A 26,465-nucleotide genomic window follows, 5' to 3' on the forward strand; every position below is an offset into this window, starting at 1 on the left:
TAAAATCATTTGGGAACCGAGCTGAATGATATATGTTAGTGGAGCATCTCATGTTTGCCTTCCTTTAGCTGAGCCTTTGAGGACTGAGTTTTCTTGCAGAAGCCTCTGAAGACGTCCATATAGGACCATCCAGGCGATATCCCAAGAGACGCAAAGAACAAAACTTGAGCTGCATACGATTTCTCAGCAAGAGATTGCTGGCAAGACCGAAGCGTAAAGGATCCCCCCAGCCTTGGGAAACAAGCAGATAATCTCTGGATGCCCCACGACCCAGCTGACATACAACACGTGACTACGTGCTCGTACAAGAGACCACTGCACATCCCCATCCCCGCTACCCCAGATACAGCCCCACTGAGCAACCTGACAAGTGCTGCTAAAAAACCCTAACTGCCTTGACACGGAAAACTCCTGAAGTCCTGGCAACTAATGTTTCATGCATGCCAGGAGGCAAATACCCTATTTAGGGAAATAGGACATTAATCAAAGAATTAGTTACAGGATATTACAAGTTTAATATCCTGGTGCAGTTATCAAATATGTAAGGCAAACAACATTCTGGGTCATTAACAGACGTGCGATCAGCCTGCAATCTGAATAAGAGGTTTGTCTGTGAGTGCCTGGATATTGCTTTGTTCCTTAAAGCTTCCTAATGGTTTGTCCAGGTAACCGTGATGGACAAACCTGACTTTACAAAATTCCCCTGGATTATTCCAAAATTACATATCAGGAAGATTTAGCAGTAGTACCGATCTCCCAATTTCTTTACGACAAACCTAAGTAAAGGTTTCCCACTTGCTGCAAACATTGCTCAAGCTGAGCAGACAATGAGCAGGTATGTGGGTGTGCACCTGTGCTCCCCCAGCACTGAGAAAGAGTTCAAGCAGCTGAAGAAGGGCCAAGGACTTGGCTCTCTCAGGAGCAGCGCTGAGACTAACAGTGTGGAAACAGGTGGGGTCTTCCTGAAAACAACATGAATGAGGTATTCTCAGCAAGAAATACACGTGAGTCCTCAAGAGAAAGAATAATCCAAGGGCATGATAAAAGAAAAGGCACTGTATATGGACATCTCACACTTACGTATGCAGTTCTCAGGAAAGAGGAACAATTGCCTCTAAGAACTGTTGTTATGCCCTGAAGCAGAGGATGAATTGAACCCATTAGAGTTGTTCCTCCCTATCCCTGGTGGCCACTTCAAAATACTGTCTTTTGCTTAAAAAAATGTGTACGGCACTTATAATTGCAAAATTAACCTTCAAAATCAGAACCCAACATAAATGAAGATGCTGTATCAGCAAAAGCCTCAAACGAGAGCTCTGAGAGGTTGCTGCTGCTTAACACCTGAAATTGCCAGCTCTGGAGCCAAACTGGGGGCTGAATGTCAGCAAAATGCTCTTTCTCTCCCAGTATACAAAGGCTATTTAGTGACCAGCTGATGCCACAGGTTTCACCACAGGCAGTATTTTGGGTTAGTACAACTGCCACCCCCTTTTTGGCTTTGCTATGTATATGCTCTGCTTTTATTTATGTTCAAATACAAAATTACCAAGACTAAAGTTTTCAGAGTCTCCCCGTGCCTGGGCTATGAAATTCAAATGTTGACATGTGAATTAGATTTTGATTGTTCTTTTCCTGACAGACACTGGGTACCTTACAGCTACATTGACCATACGGGGCATGTGATTCATACTATCGTCATGGAGGAGTTATTCTTGAGGCATAATTTGGGGAGACAAAGGAGAGAAACTGTAGCCTGTGCTTTTGTGTGATATATAGGGAAGTGAAGGAGTGGTAGCCAGATTTGGTCTGTGGAAACCTGAGACAGAAACTTAAGTAGCAAACTAGGGAGACAGATAATCCTCTTTTATGCCATTTTAATGGCTAAATCTGTGGCAGAACTCTCATCAACATCTCCAGCCTGACTAACACCTGGCTCTTGAGCTGCGTAAGATACCCCGAGGCAGCAAACGCGCACACGTGTCCCACAACTGTCCGTATGATCTGGTTACTCTCTAACTTTTCTTTTAAAGCAGCTTGAAGGTGAATGTGGTTACACAAAGACCGCCGGGAATCATGCAGAGAGCCTGGAGGGGAGTTGGTGCAGAAGTGGGTAATGCCCCATCATTACTTCAGTCTTGGGAACTCAACTCGCCCCCTTTTGATGAAACGTTAACTTTTGATCCCAGGGTAAACATATCGTAATCCTCCCTACTGCATCTGTCCTGGAGCATTAATATTTGACATAAATCCTAAAGGAAGCTCTGTTCTTTATTACTAATTTGTCAGAGGTGGATGGATAGGAAAGGTTGTGGGCAATATGGCAATGGCATAGGCAAAGGGTCCCTTCTGGGAGCCTGACTATTGGAAATCAGCTGCTATTTACACAGTTAATGCCATTCACTTCTTGCACCTGCTCAATCATTCATTTCCCAGTGCAAGTCAGCTTTGCCCTGCTGCAAAGTCAGGGAATTTAAGGGAGTTACACCTGCAGGTTTTTTCTTTCTCTCCAATGATTGCAGAGTTCAGCTTACAAAACTCCCACTTCTACATTTCCAGCCCTTCATCTTCCTTTTCTGTGAATTCTTTTTCTACCTATTTATATGTATATATACTTTTCCAAGTATTTATGATTTGGATAATGAATCCAAAGCTCTCCCTTTCTAACTCTTTTTGGACTCCCAGCCTGTTCCTGCACCACACAAAATCCATTTGATTTTGTAATCATCTGAAAACCAAGAAATTCAGCTAGTGTCCCAACTTGGAGTAGTTTTTGTTTGTATTCTGTTCAATCTTTGAGAGAGGCTCCATACCTTACATCCAGGGACATCTTATTCTTTATGATGTCCCTACAAATGTAAATTCTGTGCTGTCATCCCCAGCAAACACACTTTTATAGCAGACTCCACTTTGAATTTTGGTTAAAAAAAAAAAGACCAAAAGAAACTCCAAAGGATTATGTAGCTGATCTGTTTTCCCACTCTTGTCCCCATCTCTTTTCTCGATAATGAAGTTCTGCAGAGAAGCCTCAGGAGTGAAACTAGGGGAGGTGCACTCAGAAGTGAGATTACGGGAGGTGCAACTGCAGCTCTGAGCACCTGAAAATTAATTAATACTAAAGTGAAGGCTTCTCTTTTTTGCATAGTTTTTTCTATTATCAAGAGAAGAACTCCTATATAATGTAAAATCCATGCTTCTGCCAGCAGATAAAGCATTTGTAATACTAACCTGTTAGCTGGGTTTTCTTCCGTGGTGTTGTTGAGGTGTCATTCCTTGTAGAGTATCCATCTGCTTATTGTCTTACTTAAATATGAACTGAATGAACTCTCCCCATCTGCCAAAGTCTTGTCTTTGATTACAGAAAGACAACAGCAGGAAGAAGGTCAAGGTCAAGTAAAGCAGATAAACATATGATTAACTCTGAGCAGATAAGGACTCACCTGTCTTCAGTGGGAACATCCTTGTTCTAACGTGCCTGATTGAACTTGGGTTGGGGGAATACACCAGATTAAAGGGGATGACAATGCAAAATTAAAAAGTAATAAAAAGCTTAAAGATGAAAACAAAACAGTCCATGACCTGTCTTTTTTTGTTTTCATCTGAAGCAACAACAGCCGGTATGCTCCCAAAGCCAGCACATGTCAAGTCAGACACTGGAAAGGAATTGAGAGGATTATTTCACAATTTTATTGCACAACTGAAAATTAACCTTTTTTTTTTTTAAATATTTACAAGCCATTTATTTTGCACACACAATCTAAACAGCATTTTCCCCGATAAAATTGTCACCTAGAAAACTTACACACGGACTGAAGCACACACGTAAACTAAATGGTTTGTGTTAAATGCAAGTTGCCTCAGTCTAGCTCTGGAGGGGAGGCGTTTGGGCGATGGGGCAGCAGAAGGAAAGAAGACACATTTTTCTTTTTTCTTTCCTGAAATGTTACTTAAGGATCTTTCCCCAACCTGGGGAGAGAAACAAAAGAGTTCAGTGTTAGTTCCAGCCAGTCAGGTAATGTACTGACAGGGTGGTGAGTTGAAGATTCAAAACCCTTCAGTGCCACAAGCCTTGCAAGAAGCCTTGTTTCATGCGTGGTTCACCCTAAAGGTTGCCATAGCCCGATTTTCCCCTGGAGAATGTAGAGTCACCTTGGTCATGACAGAAAAAGAATGAGGTTTGACTCACAAGAAAAAAGACACGTGAAAGGCTGCAGTTGTTTGGGTTTTGTTTTTTTTTTTCCCCTTCTTTCTCATGGATTTCTTACCTGCATTTTTGGAAAAGTGGTGGCTGACACACTGCAAATGCTGCCGCTGCTCTCGGCAGAGCTACACAGTGATAATACAGCACAACAAACGTTCCACATCCTGACCAGCAATGCCAGGGGTAATATCTTAACCTACATTATGAAGCCCACAGCTTTGTGCTGAAAAGGAGTGCTTTCCTGGCTGTTAGCACACGCTGTCTGTCACAACGCGTATCACAGCCTCTGGAGTACACAAATCACCCCCCTCCCATGGCTGATCTGCCCACACGTTTTCCATCATATAGATTGTTGTTTTCAAGTTTGTCAGCTAATATTGAGTATATGGCCTTGTAGCACTTACTGCTAAATTTCCAGGGGATTTTGACACCTGCAATCTTAAATGAGTAGGTGGTAGCTCTAAAAGTGATGCTCACTGGCCCAGATTTGTCCCATGTTACTTTGGGGAGGTGTACACCTGAGCCACCCGAGGGGAGACCATCAGCACTGTAACCTTTTCTGCCAGTCAGAGAGCAAAGGGTGATGTAGGGGCTCCGGTGAACACAAATGCTCTCTGCAGAAGTCCCGCTTACTCCATTGATTATCAAAGGAAACCAGAGGGACTAACTCTACCGTAATGGGTCTCAGACAGCTGCCAAGTTTCATGGGATGAGTCTGGGCCTGAATGCTTCCAGCTGGGCACCTAAAAACGTAGGGATTCTGGCATTGCAATGTACATTTGGTATTTAGATCACTTTGGTGCCATCTTTCTTCAAGTTTTGGACCCTCTGCTGTAGGGTGGAGAAACAGAGTAAGTGATGCCAAGATGACCTACAGTGAGTTTAGAAGAAAAGGGAGTGTTTATAGACTTGTTACACTAGTCAGTGCTTGTCCATTGGGAACCATGCTACTGGGAGACAGCTTTGTGAAAGGCAATTCAAATGCATAGGAAATGCAAAACCTATGGCCTCAAACCAAATGATCTACGTCGAGTCTTCAAAAGTAATTGTTTCTTCCAGAGCCACACATAGTCACCATCACCACCTTACACATGGCTAACAACTTGCAGTAATGTGTCAGGTCCTAAGCAACCTGATCTTGTTTTGGCATTAACAGTATTAAAGGCCTAAGTCTCTCGCTCTCCTCTCCCCCAGCAGCCCGAGTATTTGTTTTTCTCTTATTTTTTAAATGAGTCCTTGCTGGTTTAAGGGAGCCAGCAATGAAGAGATGTCTTTTTCTACCTAACGGTTATAACCACACTTCAACACTCTAGATAATGGCTATACTGTCTTTAAAATATCTGCTAACACCTATCTAAGGCTGGTAGAAACATGGATTTAGGGGTGCAGCGGGTTGGGAATGTGGAGAAAAAGTGGAAAAAGTGGAAAAAAAAGAGCTGGCTGAGGAAGGATCCTAAAATTGAGCCCTACAGAAATAGTAGCAAATTTGTAAATTGTAGAAACTTGTGCTAAAACTTATGGCTTGAGTAGGATACTCATCTTCATAAATGCTGTTGATTTCAGTTGTTGATTGCTTGCAATGACTGTCTTTGTCTCAAAACAGTTTGGGTTTTTTTTCTGGAAGATATATGGGTGTAGTGGACAGAAAAGTTTGAATAATATGAATATGTTAAAAATAAAACAAAGCATAGTAATCCCATTCTTACAGCTTCAAATCACTGAATTTTCTCTCAGGCTTGAAGATTAAAATTGGAAAAAACCCTTGCAGAAGAAATTTGTGTGGAGCCCCAGGTGCCATGCCAGAAACATAGTGTGTTGATATTGCTTTAGCAATGAACTCATGCGGTGGTATAGTACAAGCCAGTGGTCTTTCGTGCTTCCTGGAAGAGACATTGCTAAGATAGAAATAAAACCTGTGATAGCACAAAGCAAAGAATATCCCCCTGGGCTCTGTACTGAAGTGGCGCTGAGGACATCTCCACAACCTCTCGGTTCTGTTCTTCACCCCAGACAACGCTGCAATGTTTGCAAGTCTGACTGATGCAGAAGAAAGCTGTATCAGCTTAAGAAAACAAAAAGTCTTGCAAACTGTTAGTTTCACATATGAAAATGGAAATGAAAGCAATAAAAATTATAAAATATTTGGGTCAGAGAGTTGCTTATATTCCATGCACTTGTTTTGCTGTATGAAGTGTCATCACAAAAAGTGCCTGTATTCTCTGCATTCATGAAAAAAGCTGGCAGGTTAACCTAATTCTGCATTGATAAAATTCCATCAATGTTAATCCTTGTGGGTCCTTAACAGAACGCATCGTTTTTTGGATTGTCTTTGCTGTTCTTTGAATAAACCCTAACAGTGAAAAGTAAAAGATGTAAACTCTCCATAAGCCATCTGAACCGGTATGGCAATATTCACTGATGTTATGGGCAGAAGGCATCATTTTGTTCATCTGTCTGTTCTCTTATCAACACAGACAGCAGACACTTACTGCCCAGCCTGAACACTGAGTCTCAAGCCAGCTGGATTAATTGGTGCTAATATAATTACTAAACACTGGGCAAGGTGTTGAGGGAAAATACACGCATCTCTTGCTCTCATTCTGAACCAGCAAACTGCTGAGTCCCATCTCTTCCAGACCCCAAGGGGCCTCTGTCACTCACGGCGAGTATACACCTAAAATGCAGAAAAGCTCAGCAAAGTCTGTCATCAAAATAATAGATTTCATACAGAACTCACTACTGCCATCTAAAAAAGCTCAAAGCAGACAGTGGTGCAGCTTCCTTCCTGCTGCTGCTGGTTAGTTCTGACTGGATGAAGAGTTCATGGATCAATCAGCATTGGATAGGTTTTCCTTTCCTTGTAATGTTGCTGGAGAGCACCGCTGGAACAACACCTCCACAGGCAGATCAAAAGAAGAAATTCTGCGAGCCTCGCTAACTCCAGCTTTCCCCAACCATTGACCCAGTGCTGACAATTTAAAAAGGGTGGATAGTCAGACTCCTACTGTTATCAAGCGGCTATACCTTTTTTTTTTTTTCTTTCTTTTTCTAATGAGAACCAAAGGAGCAATGTGGGAATCCAAAGAATTGAGACAAATTAAACATCTTTGAGTTGAAAATGGTTTAATCTCTGTGCTGACTTTCATGAATTTTACAACTCACAGAATTTACTACAGGTGGGCCACACTGGCCAGTGCTGGATAAGAAATGCCAAGAATGAGCTTAGTTGAACCCACAGACCCTACGAACGGATCTTCTGAGGGACCTCAGAATGCTTTTGCCTTCCTCATTCCTCTAGAAATTTGGCTACTTAAAACAAACCCCTCATGCCGCCCCAATTATTTACTCCATCTTTTCACTGCTTACCTGACAGACTGTGCCGATAGCCTTTAGAGTGCTCCCAAAGGGGCAGCAGACATGCTTGGACAGAGCTGGGATTCATCACTCTTGCATGTTCAGCTGTTAGCATTCATAGGTTGGGGGGTGAGTGCTACAAGGCCTCCGAGTGTGTAATTTCCATCAGCTCCATAGGATCCCTCCATACAAGAAAAGCCTGTAGAACAGAACGGCAGGTGTTCTGCTCAGAAAGCCCGAGAGCATGGGGGATAATTGATTTTCCTAAATCACAGCTTAAACCTATCCTTTGGAAAAAAAAAAAGAAAAAAAAATCTGGCTTTGCTCAGAATCAAGGCAGCTATCATATTATGCAAAGCTCAGTAAGAGCAAAAGTAAAAAGAAGCATCACCCACCTGCTTCACTCCCTGAGTACCATCCACTCTGTGCACAGAATGAAAGAGGAGTTCTCTAAAAAAAAAAACCCAGAAAATGATTGTGTAGAGACTACGTGCTATTACATATGTGCCAGGGGACAGAAAGAAGTTGTATGAGCAAATCACCAGCTCCACCAGCAACTTGAAATTTCAGACTGTCTAACTTTCACATGACTGATTTTACAGCCTTAGCAGGAGTCTTGTGTTATAATGGTTAATGTTGAAAATTCACACATCCATTGTCTGAGAGTTATGTTGCCATAATACTGAGGAATAGGCTTAGCTTGGCTTGAATTACTTGGCCTCACGTGATTGGGGACCTCTTCTCAAATATATTTGGTGAGAGCGGTGTCTAGGCGCCTGATCAGAGAATTACCCCCAGGTCAGAACTATTTCTTTTGGATTGAAATCTTGTATCTCATGGCAATGGACCATAGAGCTCTAATGCAGCCTTTGTCACCTGCACAGTGACTTCCCATGAATCCATGTGGCAGAGGTTCAGGACATTTTAACCCTGCAGAAACAGTAATTATCTGGGAGACAGGAAGCTGTTCTCATCCTCTGAGGGGAAACTATAGCACAGAATGACTGAAAAGATACTAAGCTCTTAGCCTGTGTTTCAGATATTTTGCATCCTGACAACCTCAGTGAGCCAACACTTCCGTTGCAGTACCCATTAACACGTCTGGACAAATACATTCATATGACCCATCACAGAAATAAATATTTGGCTGGCTTTCTAATTCCCAGATTATTTTTTCAACTGATCATAACAATTCTACTCTGCAGAGCAAACAAACCCCAAATCCCAAGTGCTCATGAGAGGAAAATGTTCTAGCCAACTGACACGTACAAAGCTCCTTTTGAAGTTCTCAAGGACTTTGTGTCTTGTTTTAGGAATATAGAACTACTGATGAAAACAAATTCCTATAAAAGCGAGCTATTTCTAAATCCAGGTGGTTTGTAAGCATTTCCTGAGCCATAATTTGCTGTGCGCAGCCAGAAGCTTTTCCAAACTTGATTTTATATTGTCAACCAAAGTAACAATCCTCAAACAATCCCCAATTCACCTGTGTGTTTGAAGATAAACATACCGTCTAAATATACATTATGAATTACTACTGTAAAAATTACTTCATTTAGCTCTCACTGCCTCTGCATTTTCAATACTACAGTGGAAATGCTAGGTCACTGGCTGCCATTGTCTGCTAGTGACTTCTTTTTTCCAGTCTCACTTACTGGAGTTGCAGAAACTTAGCTGCTTTCTTTTCCTAAAACTGAAATATTTTTTGAGCTAACAATGATACGTTCTTTTGTTTGCACCCCCACCACCTAATGTATTAGACCTCGTTGAAGTCCATAACTAATGATGCTCACCCCACTTCCTGAGCTTGCTGTGGAAGCTTTTGCTGTTGCTGCCCTGAAACCTGAGGAACACCCATAGAGGATCTGGCAGAGGAGGAAGGAATGTCCTGTGCAATGCCTAAGAGTAATATCTCTGCTGATTTGCCAGGACTCCCAGTGCTGCTGGTCATTAATCTTTCTCAGCCAAAAACAGATGGGGCTATTAGGCAGGCTGGAGTAATGGGGGAAACTGGCACGACACAGAAGGAAATGCATTATCTTCCGGATAGAATTGCATGTAAAAATGAGAACATTAAAAATGTATTTTTCATATTTAATTGGACGATGTACGATTATACCTACCAGAAAATAATGTGCAATGTGTTTTGTGCAGGGCATTTATGAAACTGTTCAGCTGTGCTAGGGCCTTATTTTCCCCTGTGGAGAGAAACAGTAGCTACAATTCTGACAAGGTTTTTTTTTGCACTTTTCCTTCTAACACAGGGTTTACTCTGCTGCAACGGCTACTCAAATAACACTACAAAGTACCTCCAGTTGTCACAGTAAAAGGAAAACGCAGTTTACAATTTACATACAAACCATGTGAAGCCTACCAGGTAAAAAACGAGTACTTCAGGAATAATGCAAGCATATCTGATAGTTAGTCCAACAAAAATGACGGAACTGCAGGTACAGCTGCTAATTCCTTTATATTACTGAGTCCAAGATGATGATTACAAAAAAAATAAAAATTGAAAATTATGAAGTGGAAACAGGAGACTCAAACAGGAAATAGGCAAGGCTGGAAGGAATTACTGAAAGTAGGACTTGGAAAAAAAATCTGATAGATATTAAGGACTATTCGGATAAACAAAGACATTTTCTAGGTCTGCCAGGTAGGCAAACAGTAGATGACTCTTAGCCAGAAACTGACAGCCAAATATTTGAAGGTATACACTGTGACAACAGGGAGAAATCATGGCAACATCTTAGAGAGTTGCAATAAGGCATTAAATAAAGAGAAGTGCTTTGCCCAAAACTTAAACTTGCAAAGCCTGTTATATCAAAGGGAGAAGCATGAAAACAAAAATAGGAGGATTGGGTGCCAGCCAGCAGATTATTATTTGGAATAATAATGATGTCTGAAATGTGGTGGGATGTCAGAAGGTGCTGGGAAATACACAGTTCTGGCTCTGGTGGTGGAAAGGGCTTACGGGGCTGAAAAGTTTGCAGTGACTCACGTGCATCAATGTCTTGGAGTGGAGGGGGAAAATGGAGACACAGAACAAAATGTGTCAAGATAAGAGCCCAAATTAGAAGAACAAAAGAACTTTGTAGGATTTTATTTCTGATCCCTTGACTAGCATAAGGTTATCATTAGGAATGCTAAAGAGGAAAATACAAACTCCTGAAATCTACTGGGGTGATATTTGATATAAAAATTTTAAAACAAAAAACACTTTTTCCTTTTAAATAAAGAATCAGTGGCCCCAAATAAAAAGAAAAAATGAAATCCTCAGATTAAAACCAGAAAGGGCTTATAAATAGCCATGGAGTATGGTATTCCCTTAGATAAATGGAAGACAAGGACAAGGAAATGCTGGTATGACTAAATTGGAAATTGTAGAAGTTATTCAGGCCAAATAAGAAACCTTCAAAGAATGGAAATCAAAACTTTGTAAAGCTGAAAGGAAGGTATGTAATAGTTAAGACGGAGTTTGAGCAAGCTAAGAGCGAATTTGAAGAGCAAATAGAAGGAAGTTAAAACTGAAAATACACATTTGCTCAGTACATCAAAACCAGAAAACCGGAGATAACTGGTAGGCCACCCCAAACAGTAAGTAGAAGAAACAATTAAAGACAATAAGGACATTGCCAAGAATCTAAATGATTTATTTGCATCAGTCTTCACCAGAGAGGGTGCTGGAGTGATATCTAAATGAGAGACTCACACTTTCCAAATATCAAAGATAAGGAGAAGTCATAGACTGAAGACTCAAGAGAGAAGTTGGTGGAACAAATCAATAAATCAAAGGCATTAAGTCACCAGGTTTATCTGATATTTCTTGAAGACTTCAGGAGAAAACTGAGAATTAAGTAACAAAGTTGCTAGCAAATACCTACTACAGCAGAGGACTGGAAGACAGTGTTATAGCTGAGTTGGGGATTTCTGTTGTTGGTGGTGGTTTTTTCACGGTGTTGGAGGAGCCCTGGCAATTACAGACAGGTATGTAATCCTAATTTTCTATCATGTAAATTGGCTGAAATGTGTTAAAAAACCCCAAGCCCCACACCTCCCAAATTATGAAACACAAAGACAAACATGACATGACAGATACAAGTCAGTACAGTGTCTACAAGGGGAAAAAAAAAGGGGGCTCTTTGAACTTACTACCAATCTTTGAGCTGGTGACACCAGCCAGCACACCTAAGGCTACCCAGGAGGTCCCATGACTCGCTGTGCAGACAGGCAAGTAGCAAATGATTACCTCCCTGCTCCCCCATCCGCATCTCACGACCACCAAGGAGGGAATAATGTTCATGTTGACAATGGCACAACCAAACAACGTACAGATCCGTGATACAGGTTATGTTGCTGCGGGACAATCCAGTCCATCCTTGGGCAACATTGTTAAGCCAAGGAGAAATGTACATCTGGAAATGAAAGTTTTTAATATAGATGAAACATAATGGTGGCCACAGTGAAGATCTGACTGGAGATTTTAGGTACGTACAACCAGTGTTAGCCTCTCTTAGGATCAGCTTTTGATATCTGTCTGCACATCAGCTAATCAACAGCACTCTGTGCTGCAGGGTTCTCCGCCTCAATGGGACCTGGGCCCTTAATGGTGAGTAATACGGGACTCAGGGAGTTAAGATTTTGGGTTTTTTTAAAAAAATTATATCTCAGCTAGGACTGAGCACTCATTTCACTTCTTCCCATCTCTTCCCAGCTTTTTATGTAAATCTTTACATAAACCCATTAAGCACAGAAGAAAAGCACTCTGGAAAATTATGCAGTGATGTATTCTTATGCAGCCAACACTCCCAGGGGAAAAAGTAAAAATTACACATAGCCTCCCACCCCTTTTTATTTCTTGTCAAAGATGTTGCCTTTTTTGGCTTTTCTTATATATACACAGCATGATGAACTGATATTTGTAGTTTAAATGTCTGGTTTAACCGCGTGGTTTCCACCGTAACAGAAAGCTCTCACGAAATGTCAAGTTAGAAATAAAATCAAGCTCTAGAGGGACGGGGTGGGGAGAAAAGTAGAAGGTCCAGTGGCTGAAAAACAAGATGGGGAAAAAGTGAGGAGAACGCAATGTGGATCCATTTCCCAACTCAGGCAGTGGTATTGGTACGCGTGGTTATATGGGGATCTGGGGTAGGGAGACAGATGCATTTCTCACGGAGTTGTTTCTGCTTTCTCTATTAACATTGCAACAGAAATTACAAATAGCCCTGCAAGGGGTAGTGCATTAAATCTCATCTTTTCATCCCATGTAAACACAACATTAATACTGAAGAATAAAGAAAATGGTAAAAAGTCCAGTGTCTTGTTTTCTGCATTTTGCTTGTTAGGTTTCCTGTCCACCCTCCAGCATACTCCTGTGTGTACCGAAGTTGTGAACTTGACCAGCCCACGTTCAAGCAAACACTCACACTCAGATTCCCAACACATTCTTTTCTCCCCCTCGAATGAGGAGTTTATTCCTAACAGTTCTGCTCCTTTTAAGTATAAACTCCTTTAACGAAGTAGTTCTGAGACCTTGCAGCAGGCAGCAGGAGAGCACCAAGGCTACTAGTTGTCACGTTTATATTCCCTGTTCAGCAAAGAAGTCCACTTAAAGCCCAAGGCCCAATACCTTCACGGACGGGCATGTACTGAAATGAGCCTACAAATCAATATCCCCCCCCACAACGTGCCTTATAGGCAAAATCCAATTCTTGCCTAAAAAAGATAAAGAGTTACAGCCAGGCCCTTTATTTGACAAGACACACAAGAACAAGTTGCTCTGGTGAAAACAGACCTTACACTGACACGTTTTGTTCACTTTCTGGCAGAACTACTGATCTTCTTTACTGGACCACCAGAACTGAAGATGGGAAAGAAACACAAGGGAGACATTTCCTTGGCAAGGAAAGGAGCAGCATTTAGGACTTGGGAAAAGGCAGGGTGGGATATAGGGGGTTTTCCTGATAAAACAACTATTTTGAGAATAAAAGACCAACCAATATCATGTATACACCTAAACCAGTAACACACCTTCTCTGGAGTGCAGTATTGTATAAGCGTCCCCTTCATTTTCAAGGCTAATTCAGACCTTTGGCTCATCCTGCATTAACAAGGTCATCCATGTTAACAGGGCCCCTGTGAAAGTTCACAGGCGAAAAGTTCCCTTTTAGAGTAGTGCAGATTTGAAATTCACAGGACAGCGACCCGAAGATCTTCCTTTACAGATAAAAAGCATGTCAAATTATTAAATAGCAACATGAAATCCTATATTCTGAAGGTCTGTCTTTGCTCTGCAGGTAGGAGAGCAGAGTGCATTCCCAGCCCCTGCCCAGGCCCCACCTCCGGCGGCTCGGCGGGCGCGTGGCCGGCCGATCTCGCTGACACCTCACGAATGCTAAAGCTGAAAGGCCGGGGGTAGTCAGGGAAGGGGCGGATGAGCATAGTCCGAAGACATGTCACTTCAAATTTCTACTGTTAGAACTGCCGGGTATGATATAAAAACAGAAAGTGTTTCTCAGTCTGAAGTTTGAAGACCGGGCCCCAAACGTTGAGTGGCTCCTCCCTCCGGTGTCCCTGTTCCCCGCACACGGGCTCCGTTGTGCTAGCTGTTGTTCTCTGCCGTGAGATACTTGAGGGCTGCAAAGCCGTAGTGGCGCGACATATCCTGCTGGAATTCCTCCTTCAGGGTCTTGAGACAGATGCGGTATTGCTTGTTGGAGCGAAACTTGGTGATGTCGAAGCTGGGGGCGTGCGGCATGTGGATCATGTAGGCGTTGGGCAGCACCGTGAACTCGTACTCCTGGGGGAGAAAGACACCGGCTGTGAGGGTGTTCCTGAGCCCTCTTGCAATGCATCTCTCCCGCACCTCCACCGCCAAACATGGTCCATCATGTGACAGGGCAGTGTGGGTCTCAAAAACAACAAACCCATACAGATATGCCAAATGAGCCTTCTTATCTTTAAAGTTGCTTTTTCTTGCTTTTATGCAAGATCGACTTTCCCTTTTAAAATGTTTTACTCCATATAAGCCAAATGATGGGGCAACAGTACAAAAGGCATGCCTGAAGCCATGTCTGCAGCACAGATTTGGCAGTAGTGTGCTTGCAACCAACTCATGCACACAGCATGAATCTCAAGTGTCCCTGCAAAAGCATGCTTTTGCCCCTACAATTTATCTCGCTTGGGATGCTGGAATAAGCTATATTTACAGAGGTATCCATTGCGCTACATAATGCTGCTTTGCCTGTGTACTAAGATACTTACAGCGACAAAACTGTCCCGAACTATTTATAAACCTGAAATGAGGTGAGAATATGAGATCTTTTATAGGCGACGTGTGAAAATGGACCTGCTGGTTCCATATGCTTTGAGAAGGTTTTATGCAAATTAAGTTCTCCTTCACAAAGTATGAGATACTGTGCTAATTCCCCCTCTCCTCTAAAACTACTTCACTAACTCCCTTTATTTATATCTGACCAAGTTCTCCGACAACTTTTGTTGTTAAAAAATGATGGTTCATTTAAGTCTCAATTATTCCTGTTAGATTTGTTCCATTTTTATAATTAAATATATGATCATTAGAGCAAAGCTAGACAAAGACTGATTCTTAGACAAGCTAGAAGGTCTACTGCAGGATGAGCAAGAAGCAGGTAACGGCAAGAACCAGAAGGAGATGGGCAGAAAAGGGACGTGAACCTCAGTATTCTGTAGCCAAGTGAAGTACCCTACCTACTAGGACGCTACCTCTTTTTTCATATGAAATTTCAAAAAATATGACTTGTGTAGGATGCAAATGACAAAGAAACTTCAAAGACTCCACAGGCAAATTTCCTCACACAGTTTCTGTTTACGACTGTTGCCGTATTGACTCATTGACCATATCCGCAGAAGACGGTGGGCAAGGAAGGAATAGCCACAGAGCATGCTGGCTTTCAAAGAAATGGTACACAAATGGTTTGCAAAGTCCCATCAGTTCTAGATTTAGTAGTTTGTGCGGAGACACAGAGTATCTGCAGCACAGGGGCAGAGTATTCCAAAAACATTTTCTTCAGGAAAGAGATTTATGGGAGAGAATGCACTAGTGCTAAAAAACATGAGTGCTTCACCTATAAATCTTTCCTCACCTAACAAAATATCATCAGCCTGGAAAAGACTGAAAACTGCTGGGTTACAATGCTACCAGAAACCAAGTGTTTGCGCAACACAGTCCAAAGTGAAGCCCAAATAAAATGGAAAGAAGTGATCAGAACGCTATGTGGATCGATTTCCCAACTCAGGCAGTGGTATTGGTCAGCCCAAAGTGTAGCTGAGGCTGCAGTGCTGTCCCGGAGACTCCTGCGGAACAGTAGGATGTGTTGGACAGCTAGGTGCAGATGCAGCTGTATGGCTGCTCCTTCCTCATGGGAATGCCTGCTCCCTGCCAAGCACTGTTAAAGTGGTAAATCTTTGTGCCAAATCACAATGCTGTCATACATGGGAACGGGCCCCTCTGAGCTTCTGTTTGGGGTGACAAATGTACAACCAGAGCGAAATAATCTGATGCTTACAGGCAGAACTCATTTAGCTGGAAGAGACTTAGAACTAAAGGGGAACCAAATGCAAAAACAAAGGCTGGCATGATGGAGCGAGAAAAGCCGATAAACTTCAAACTACGTCTCTGTGGGACCCTAAAACTAAAGGCGGAAGCTGCAGAAGAAGATACCTTCCCCTCGTACAATCTTTTCTTTGTTCTCTGTTTGCATCTCAAGTCTGTAATCCTGCAGGTCAGGGACCGTCTATGCTCCGCAGTGTAAACTGTTCAGCACAGTGGTGCTCCCATCCCTCTGAAAGGCCTTCAGGCACATAAAGTCCTCCAAAAACTTACTAGTCTGCTGCTAATAAGTCCCTTTGAAAGATGCTGGGCTGGGGTCCTGGAAAAAGGATTGTTCAGAGTCTGGTTCAACAGTCACTGGAAGGGCAGGGAAAGGTTTCCTAATGGCCCATCTCTACTATAAGGAAATGTCTGTTGAGAAAGCAACGCACTTGCAGGAACCTCTGTCCCTGCCTCACAGGTTATCAATTCTTTAGACGGAGACTGTCATTATCTACGTATTTGTACAGCATCCAGCCCAGTGGACATCTGCATGCCCCCAGAATAATAATGATGATTATCCCCACACAGTGTGCTGCTCTGAAGGACGGTAGTGGCACAGGCCCATGGTAAGGAGCCTCAAACAGCTCTCTTGACAGACACTGCAGTTGTGAGGAGCAGTGAAATAATTCAGTTGAGAAGCTGCTCTGCCTGCTGGTAATGAAGCCAATGAAGCAGCTGGCCGCAACCTCATCTGCGGACACCCCAAAGCAGAGGAACGTCATATGGGAAGGTAGCTGTGTGATCCCATGTTCCCTCCAGGCTGATTTTGTGGGAGAACAGGCCAATACCCATGTTGCTACAGATGAAAATGAAACTTCTTTTCAACGTGAGATTTTTTTTAAGGCTAGAAGAGTGAGAAAAACAATTCCCCAGAGTTAGTTCCAACCCACTGGCCATTTAAAGTACCTGTGCTATGATCAAGTGAAAAATGTTCCCATTTCCTATGTGTGAATCTGTATGCTGGGCGCACGTCTCTGCACAGAAGAGTTAAACCGTGAGTGCTAGATGAGAGCTGCCAGTGGGAACATAAGCCTTGTTACCCAGATTAACAAATAATAAATCATTACACTGGCACTCTCCACAACTGATGGTTAATTGATTAGTGTTTGGAAAGTGCACTGGAAAATTAAAGTGCTATAGCAGAGCCAAGTATTATTATTAACGATAATATAAGGGACAATTTTTTTTCTAGTCTGTAATAATTTTTTCTCAACATAAGAAAGTGCAAATTTGTCGGGAATGCCCTTTTGCAAACAGAGGGCAAGTGGCTGCCAGCCCAAGGTGACCATGTGGTTTTGTAGGCAGAAGTAGAAAATATCCCTCCCACATATGTGCCTGCACACAAACACACTATAGCCCACAACCCAGAGACACAATCTCCCAGTAACTTGCTGCATGCCCTGTGCCACTCTGCTTCACATAAACTGGTAAGAGGTGGGCAGAGAAAGATCAGCTATAGTCCAGATCCATAGCAGAAACTAGCATTGGAGGATACAGATGGCCAAACCCTATGCATTTTGGTTAGCATGAAACGCTGCTAGTTCAAAAACTGGGACTGAAACCAAACTGAAAAAAACCAAACAAACCCAAACTAAAAAGAAATGCCATGACCCAGACCCTGCTGATTAGCACAGTGGTTAGCTCGACATCCAAGAACAGCAGGGAGATGCAAACGCTGCCATTTCAGTGAGCAGCAGCGCTGGGCTCCCACTGAGCCATAGCCACTGCCAGCCTCTAAGATCTAGGTTGGTGGCAGGGATCTTGGCAGCTCTGAGAGCTCTTGTGCCAGTCTGGGACTCTCGAGCTTTCTCTGCACCCTTATCCTTACTTATTCTGCCCAGAAGCACCGCCCCAAGTCACATATCCAAGAAGTAGGTAGCCCAAGGATCAAGTACCTGGATCCTCTAGAGTCTGCTCCACAGCCAGAGACTTTGGAAATGCAAAATCCTTGGCTTTGCAGAGATGCGCTGTAAATCCAGGCCAGAAATTGAAGATGCTTGCCTTGGATTCAAATTAAGATTGCTTTTTGAATTCTAAATTAGCATTTGGGACTCCTCAACCTCTGTTTAACTGAAAAACTTCCAGATAGCTCTATAGAACCCCTAGTAGGTGATGAGACTGGCAACAAATGCTGCAATGCTCAGGCACACTGCTGGGATTGTGCTACTGCGAGACAACAACTGACAAATAAACTAACTCAGACTCAGTTCTCCTTTTAATGCTTGACAAGGACTAAACTGAGTGTTCCCAGCTCAAGAGGCACTCATTTAGGAGCTCAGTAAGGCCAAATGAGCCCTTTGGTGATGCAAAGCCTGAAGCCTTTCTACAGAACACAGATTTCATTTAACAACCCTGCTGCCCAGCCCTGGGTGAGAAATGCAGGCGCCGTCTCCTCACCTGCGCATCCAGTTCCATGATGTGAGCTACTTTGTTCCAGCCAAATCCAACAAACCGCCTGTCGTACTCCGGGCAGTCCTTCCTCACAACAACGTATGGCTCAAAGTCTGCTTCCCACTCAACGCGGTAAGGGGTGGTGGCTGTTCGCCACTTGGCAAAGTTCGTTGGCGCATGCCCTTTCGTCCAGACGTGATACCTTAAACAGAAATAAATGGCAGGGACGTGGGGAGGCAATTAGATAGAATGCACCTTGGCGAGGCAACAAAATGTTACTTGTTAGATGAAATGCTCAAAAATAAGGCCATTAGCTTACAGTTCACATCATCATTTTCAGGACATATCGGACGCAATTTCTAGGACTATTTCCAGCACGCTTCCCAGAGCCTCTATGTGCTCAATGCTTAAACACATCTAGCTGGTGAAGGATAGTGTGAAAACACTACCTAACGGTAATGTGAGAAACAATTACAAGGTACCCAGACAGTTCATCTGCACTACAAAGTGCTGTGACTCGTTCCTAGCAACCAAGCGGCTGTATCAGTGCTCTAAAATCGGTGTGAAATTCCGTAGCTCAAATAAGGTCCCTAAAATTAGCTATTTCTTCATCACAGTGACATTCACGATCTGTTTTATATGCAATTTTATAATTTGTATGAGAGACACCTGCAGCTCTGGATAGATGTTCCGTTTTATTAATTACTGTTATTATTATGGCAGGAGCCAAAGTGCATAATTAAATTAATAAGTAAAATATTACATAAAGGCTTTCTGCTGTACTTTCTACATTGTGGGGAGTACCCATGTGATCCTCAGTAAGGTAATCAATCTGATTTACAGAAAAAGATCCTTTTATACTTCGTTAATCTTGTTTAGGTCACAGCAGGTCTTTTCCAAGCACAGCTTGAATCTACCCCATTAGTGCCAGGGTCAATGACTCTCTCGCCCACTTATTCTTCTTACACCCTTCCGAAAATCAATGAGACAGGCTCTTTCTGCAGATTCATAGATTAAATAACGAAACAAAGGCATAGCAGGCCATCTGTATTACAATGCTCTGAGATGTGTAACAGAAGGGACAAAACAAACATCCTGCCAGTCTGTAACATAAGGTGCATTGAATTCACAGGGATGACTCATGTGCTGAAAGCGAAGGGATTTGAGCATTAAATATTTGCAGAATTAGGACCTGAGGTAATGCTTCAAACCTAGAAATTCTCATAACATTGCGAGCCATTGCTAAAAACAGGGATGTAAAATCACACCCTCGGAGTTTTCACCTAGACTGTATATTTGAATGGCTTGTAATAGGAAGAACAGAGAGGTGTTCTTGTTCAGGGGCAGTGCAGGAGGATAGAAGTATTAGGATAACACCGGGTCCTTTGAAGGACCCAGTAACGCATGGTCCTTTGAAGGCTGCATTTCTAAACTGCAGACATGTTGCATTGCTTTCAGATATCTGGCTTGGAGACCTGCAAAAACACAGCCCTTCAGTATTAAAAAAAAACTGTCAGTGAATTATTTCTCCAGAGATTATAAGAAATCAGTGCCAGATTCACAAAGATGCTTACAGTCCTCAGTGCCCTTTGTAATCGTCTCCAAAAAGCCTATCCCTTTTCTTGGTCTCTCTTGGAAATGAGTGTGTAACCTACCCAGTCACTAATGGGCAGCTATCTATGCTGGAAAAAAATACAATCATAATGTGGGGTTTAAAATGATATGGGATTGTGGAGGATGCTGTATCTTCTAAAATCCTACCTCCGGCATTTTGAAATTAATTATGATAATAATAATGACTACTAAACACTTAAGAAGTGATTTGTATCTTCAAAGCCCCATACAAACTTTGGTTAATTGAGAGATTCCTGCAGAGAAGCAGTCAAACGATGATGTTGTTCTAGTAACACCCTCCCACTGATTTAAACAGGGAGGGAACAGGACACTGACCATAAAAACTATCAATTTCTTTCCACCTTTTTTGGGGATATCAGTGTAAGCAGTTACAGCAGCTCAAGTATAACCTCTGTGAGTCGAGAGAGCTGGCCAGCAGGAAAAAATAATAATTGGGAAGGGACAACGAAGGGAAAATATGGAAGTGAGATTTGGAGAGACAAAACAAAGCAGAGAGGAGGAATAGACCTGACTGTACCAAACAAAATAATACCAGAGATGATCTACTTGCCTCTTCAGAGTGACTGATGTGAGTGGAGGGAAAGAGGAAGACAAAAGGATGGTTAAAGTCGGGACAAAGAGGAAAATGAGTACAGGATGTTCAAATGAGGTGTGCACACACTAATTATAAAGGAATAATTAGACTGGAAACAAGAATTGCAAGAGTTCAGGACTACATACATATCTGTACATACAATATATACGGGTCTACATATATATGTACACACACACACACACACACACAATCTGCCAAAGCTAGGTGTTGGCCAATGGCTGATCATTGCATGAAATGCATTGCAAAGTAAGATATGCAGACACCGTTACATGGATGTCCATGTAGAGGAAGCTATCATAAAACAGTGAGTCATTTCCAACGGGCTTTACTCTTGGTGACCCAGTTGTGAGAAGTGGTTCAGTCTGTATCGGTCTTGCATCTCACAGGACAAATGAATAAATCTAATTTTCCTGCTCAGGCCCTTCTCATTTAAGATTTTAACACACGTTGAATTTCAAGGCCATGCTCAATCTCACTGACTCCCAGGAGAACTTCGCGAAAATTGTGAACAACGTATTTTTTCACTACGCTGCCAATTTTGACAAATCCAAACCAACCCATTCAATCTCCATAAAATAATGATGAGTTTCTTTCCCACAGTTCATGGAAAACAATGGGAAACTCCCCCCGCTTCTGCTTTGCATCGAATGTTTAATCTTACTTGTGTTATGGATTTCTTTTATTTAAAATAAAATTTCAAAACTGTAGTACTTTGCTGAAGTTAGCAAAATGAAATCAATATTCCTCTTAGAGTGTTCTTCCTCCCTGCCTTGTCCCTCAAAAAGCTTCCAGTTTCAGTGAGAAAGATGATTTGGTGAAAGAAAAACTTTCCCAGTTCTGTTCTCAGATGCTTAAACATTTTGCTGGATTGTGGATGCAATCAGTTAATTAGTTAATCAGTTGTTGCTGGTTATGTTTTCTCAATATGATGCGTCTTCTACCAGCTGTGGTATTTCTCGTGCCTGAAAGCTGTGTCGGCAGCACATTTGTGGTTCATCAGCTATTACCCAGGCACTGAGGGGACACATTCCCGTCAGGCACAGTCACAGCCAGCACCTGCAAACAAAGCCAACGAGCTGGCACAGAGCAACCCGCTGCCGCGGAGGGTTTCCACACAGCACACCTTGCCAGCCGTCGATGCTCACACGTCTTCCCTTTTCTTCTAGTGGCGACTGGGGGATGTAATTGAAAGCCGTTTTGTACTTCTTAGCTGCCCAGAGGTAGAAAAGGTCACCATTTGGAAAAGAGGTGACAAAAGCAATTTCGGTGAGGGAAAGATTGTAATCTACCATGTGGTGTGAGGGACTGGGATGCTGGAGGCACTCTCAGCAATCACTGTCACAGCAGTCCTCCCCAGCTCACTCCCACCCGCTCAGCCTCGAATTGCAGCGTTATTAAAGCACCTTGAAGGTGGAGGTGGAAATTCTCAGCCGAGATCACAGCTGATTTGTGGCTGTTGATAGATTTCAGCAACGAAATGAGCCAAAGCAAACCAGGAAAGCACTTGTAAAATGTGCCCTATATTAATATGTACACCAGCGACAGACTGCATGTCCTTCAATTCTTATTTAACCTTGCTCTGGCAAACCTCCCACTGATGTTAAAGAGATTTCTGCCTGAGTGAGACTTGAGAAAGGATCTGCAAATCCGGCTGTGTATGTAACACGCCAACATGCTGTATAACTTGAAGATGAAATCTGTAGCGGAAGGCCACTGCTGTGCAAGCTGAAAATCTGATTGTTGGTGGAATGTAACATCTGAAAATTCTGAGGGTGCTATTTTCCACTGGAAGGTTCTTTTCTTTCAACTAAGGGAGAAACAATTCTTTTCTATCAACAAATCTCTTGTTAATTTGTATGTCTTTGACTGTTAAAGAATGATGGGGGAGCGAAAGGCATTTCTCTATCAGTATCCTTAAGTAATTTTCCAGAGAGAGGCATGCCTTTCACAGTTGCCTCAAGTTTCTATTTCAAGGCAGTCACTGGTAGAGGTAGTATCGGAATTACGTTTTCCAGGCTCACACAGGCTGTCTGCTATGACACGTGCATGATGCCACATGAGGGAAGGGTGGCTGCTGCAACGAGAGAGGTGTGTAATACAGGTAACGGGAGAAGGGTGAGAAAAGCCCTAATACAAGGGTAGGATGGGAGAGGTGATACAGAGGATCCACCGGCCATGGATAATACCTAGGTTTTTTTATAGTTTTTATCTCCAGATCTCAAAATACCATAAAAAGGAGAGGTGAACATTGTTACCTGCATTTCAGAGATGGAGAACGGAGATGTAAGAAAGCAAACTGATTCACGTACCACCTCCCAGCAGGGCAGTGGTGGAGCTCAGAAGAGAACGCAGGCCTCCTGTGCCCTCTCTCTGTGCAATATCATAAGGCCATATTGTGCTCTTCCCAACACTGTGATGCTTTACAAATGTCTGCTAATCAGACCTTACCCCACACACCCAAGAGACAGTTAACCCCTGGTTGCACTTTAAAAGTCTGGCAGATAATAGAAGTGACTTGTTCACAGCCACAAAAGGAGTCTGCTTCAGAGAGGAGTTCCAAATTTAGGTGTTCTTCGCTTCTCAACTTCTAGTCAGAGTACACTTTTACCTCTGCATTGAGAAACTCTAGCTATTTAAGAAGCTGTTTCACACTTTACAAGAGCACATGACAAGGCTGCATTTGTTTTTCCAGTAAGTCAGTAAGGAAGCGAACCAACGAGCAGAGAGAAATTATCTTTGGTCACGTGAGGGACACAGCTATGCGGATAGTATTTGGCAGCCGAAAAGCAAATTACACGCACATGAGTGTAATGGTCGCGCTTGATTTTGTAGCGCAATAAAAAATGATGAAAATAAAACAAATTCAATTTAACAACTGAAGTCCTTCAGTAGAGGACTATAATACTAGATAAAATGCTGAGCTCACAGATGGAATATATCCATATATGATTCTGTTCACTGCCTCTCTATTAAAAGGTAAAAAAAATTCCAATAGGTTTCTTAATGGAGCTAGCTAGCCGACAGTGTGAGAGAAAAATCAAATATTCGCACAACATCAAAAAAGTCTTTAGAGATAATGACCACAGGTTCAACAAAAGTACTTTCCATTACCTGAATGTGAAGAGGGTTCCCATGTCCAACATAGATAGCAGCTCTGCTTTTGACTTGGGGAAGGAGAGGCGGTAGCGTAGGGTCTCAAAAGCAGGTACAATCAGAGCTTTCTTGGTGTTAGCCAGGTCTAGCTGGATGACGGACTTCCTGGCAAAGAGAAACCACAAATAAAAGCAGGAAAATTTTAAACTGAGCAAATCACTTTGCTTTTCTAAGTAAAGAACGGAGAATGGGCAGTTTGATACTGTAAATATAGCTATGGCCCAGATTTTTTCCCAAGGGTGTTTCATTTTTTCCTCTCCTTTTGAATCTGCTGCTCCAAGAGCAGGGAGAACAATCGCAGTTCAAAAAGATCTTGCACGTTTGACCGATCAATGCTGCCCTGCATGTCCAGGGGTGAACAGAGCTGAACTAGCAGTCTGAGGATGGCCAAGTGACCACCTCTGTAAGAGAAACATAGTTGAATGTTACTACATACATGGTAAAGAGCCACCTAGGCAATGGAAGTTCTAAAAAAAATAGGATTTATCCAGGACTCAATGGGACTTTATAAGGTGAGGAGTTGGAAAGTTTGGTTGCCTTTCATTCTCGCTATTCTCTGTGCTACGCTGTGCCATCATATTTGCTTTCTACCTCTGCTTTAGAGCTCTGTGTGTCCTGCAAGATGACCATTACCTTAACACCACTATGGACCAGATATTTGCCCTCAAGAACACTGTTGCCATGATGGTTGGTCTTTGTTCAAGGCAAGGCACAGATCTACTGCAACAGGACGTGCTGCAAATTGGCAAAACTGTAAACGAGCAGTATTTCTTTGACTACTGTTAATCACGTGTATGGTAGTGCCCAGAGATCAAAGCTCATTTGTGCTTGGCTGTATACGTAGGGCAAAGAGGCTGTTTCTGGCAGAGAAGGGCTGTGCACTGGATGCACTGAGGTACCTCACTTTTTCCCTTCTTTTGCTGCAAGTTTTTCAGTGCAGGGACTCTTCTGGTGAGCGAGTGTGTGTGTGTGTATATGCACATACTACATTTTGCTCAGTACGGCCCTTCTCCAGAGAGGGGCCTTAGGACAACTGCCGCAGGAGAGCAATAGCTTAGCAACCTTACACACTGCCTGCCAGAGGTATTCAGTCTATTCTTTCCTAACAAACTAAAACCCAAACAAAAAGAAAAAAAAGTTACTTTTCCATCCCCAAACTGAATCTCACTATGCTTGTCATTAGAAATAACTCAGTCTCGATTTTCCTTTCATTATCTTCATATTTTATATGAGAAATACGCCTCTCTCCCTGTCAAAGTCAGTTCCCCTTAACAGGATTCACTGTCCTGACTTTTATGTTACTGCAACAAGCAATCAGAGACAATGTTGACAAGCAGCAAACTTTCTACAGCCTTATAAGATGAAGGAATTGGGATGACTGTCATAATAACAGAAGGACCAAACAAAACACTTTTCTAGGCCCAGAATACCTAGAATTCATTTATATTGCCATCAGAGAAAAAGAAGAGGAGCAGGGCTATTCAATAAAATCTGAATTTTAGTGAATTCACACCACCCTATAGGCCTGTTCTATAGAGAGAAATCTATTCTCAGCACCTTAGTGCAAAGTTTGCATTGTTTAAAGAATGCCTGCCACATTCCAGTGAACTTTTCACAACTGAAGGATTTTAACGGCATCTTATTATAACTTTTTTGTACTTTCTTCCCTGGCTTCTCCCTCACCATCACTAATGGCCAAGATTTCTGCATGTAAATAGATGACTCCTTCACAGTCAGCCTCCATGACCTTCCAGAATCATTGAGCAGTGCCGGCATCCAGTCTTTTTGAAGCTTTTAATGTTTCTTCCCCTTCACACCTTCTCTGAGAGCAGGGGACACTAACAATAGTTTCTCTTCCAACATCTCAGGCTTTCTGGGCTCTGTGCAATCTATCAGCCTTGAGTGGTACAGCTTTGGGGATTCAGTTCTAGGAAGGAGCAGGTCACGTTTGCAGTGATGCTTACCCTTTGGGCTCTGCACGGAAACAGCAGCTTCTGTTTACGGCTATTGCTATCTCTTTTGAGAGATCAAAAGTCCCAGGCAAAAATCAAGGCCTTGCTGTGCTTGACACTGTCAAGAGCAGGAGACAATCCTGCCCACCAAAGTTCACGGTCTGAAGCTGAACAAAGCTGAAGTAGGTATATGTATCAAGCAAAGGTAACAGCAGAGACTCTCAGACAGAGCAAGGTGGGTTGAAACTAATTTTGAACGTGATTCATTTTGTAAGGTACAGGGTACAAGCACAAAAATGATGTGGATATCAATAAGCCTTTCTGCACACTCCCTACTCTTGTCATCTGCAAATTTAGTATAGGTGTCAATGGCAGAGCTGTTGGAAAGAATAGATGGCAGAACCTTCGTGAGGAAAACCAAAAGGCAGAGAGAACAAACTGATACAAGAGGCTGAAATCACTTGCACTGTCAAAGGTCAACATGAAAAGTTAGGTAAGTCGAGAGAAGTTGAGGTCTGAAAACGAGATGCTTGTAGTGGATACAGTCAAACACAG

General features: G+C 42.6%; 1 protein-coding gene across 4 annotated transcripts in view; it reads right to left on the bottom strand.

The window, feature by feature from the left end:
- Positions 1-3,684: 3,684 nt before the first annotated feature.
- The window catches only part of LARGE1 (LARGE xylosyl- and glucuronyltransferase 1), a 291,365-nt gene continuing 268,584 nt past the window's right edge, over positions 3,685-26,465 (bottom strand). For 2 of the 4 annotated variants that reach the window (XM_063321581.1, XM_063321568.1), the window contains 4 exons: positions 23,917-24,063; positions 18,582-18,777; positions 13,583-14,351; positions 4,241-8,002 (listed from right to left, as the gene is read on the bottom strand). In XM_063321581.1, the coding sequence (XP_063177651.1) occupies positions 14,154-14,351; positions 18,582-18,777; positions 23,917-24,063 (541 nt within the window). In that variant the 3' untranslated portion in view covers positions 4,241-8,002; positions 13,583-14,153. Of the gene's footprint in view, positions 3,964-4,240; positions 8,003-13,582; positions 14,352-18,581; positions 18,778-23,916; positions 24,064-26,465 lie in introns of those variants that run through there. The other 2 variants (XM_063321577.1, XM_063321576.1) reach the window with 2 other exon arrangements.

Source organism: Chroicocephalus ridibundus, chromosome 1 (genome assembly GCF_963924245.1).
Source record: "Chroicocephalus ridibundus chromosome 1, bChrRid1.1, whole genome shotgun sequence".
In the NCBI taxonomy this organism is placed as follows: Eukaryota; Metazoa; Chordata; class Aves; order Charadriiformes; family Laridae; genus Chroicocephalus; species Chroicocephalus ridibundus.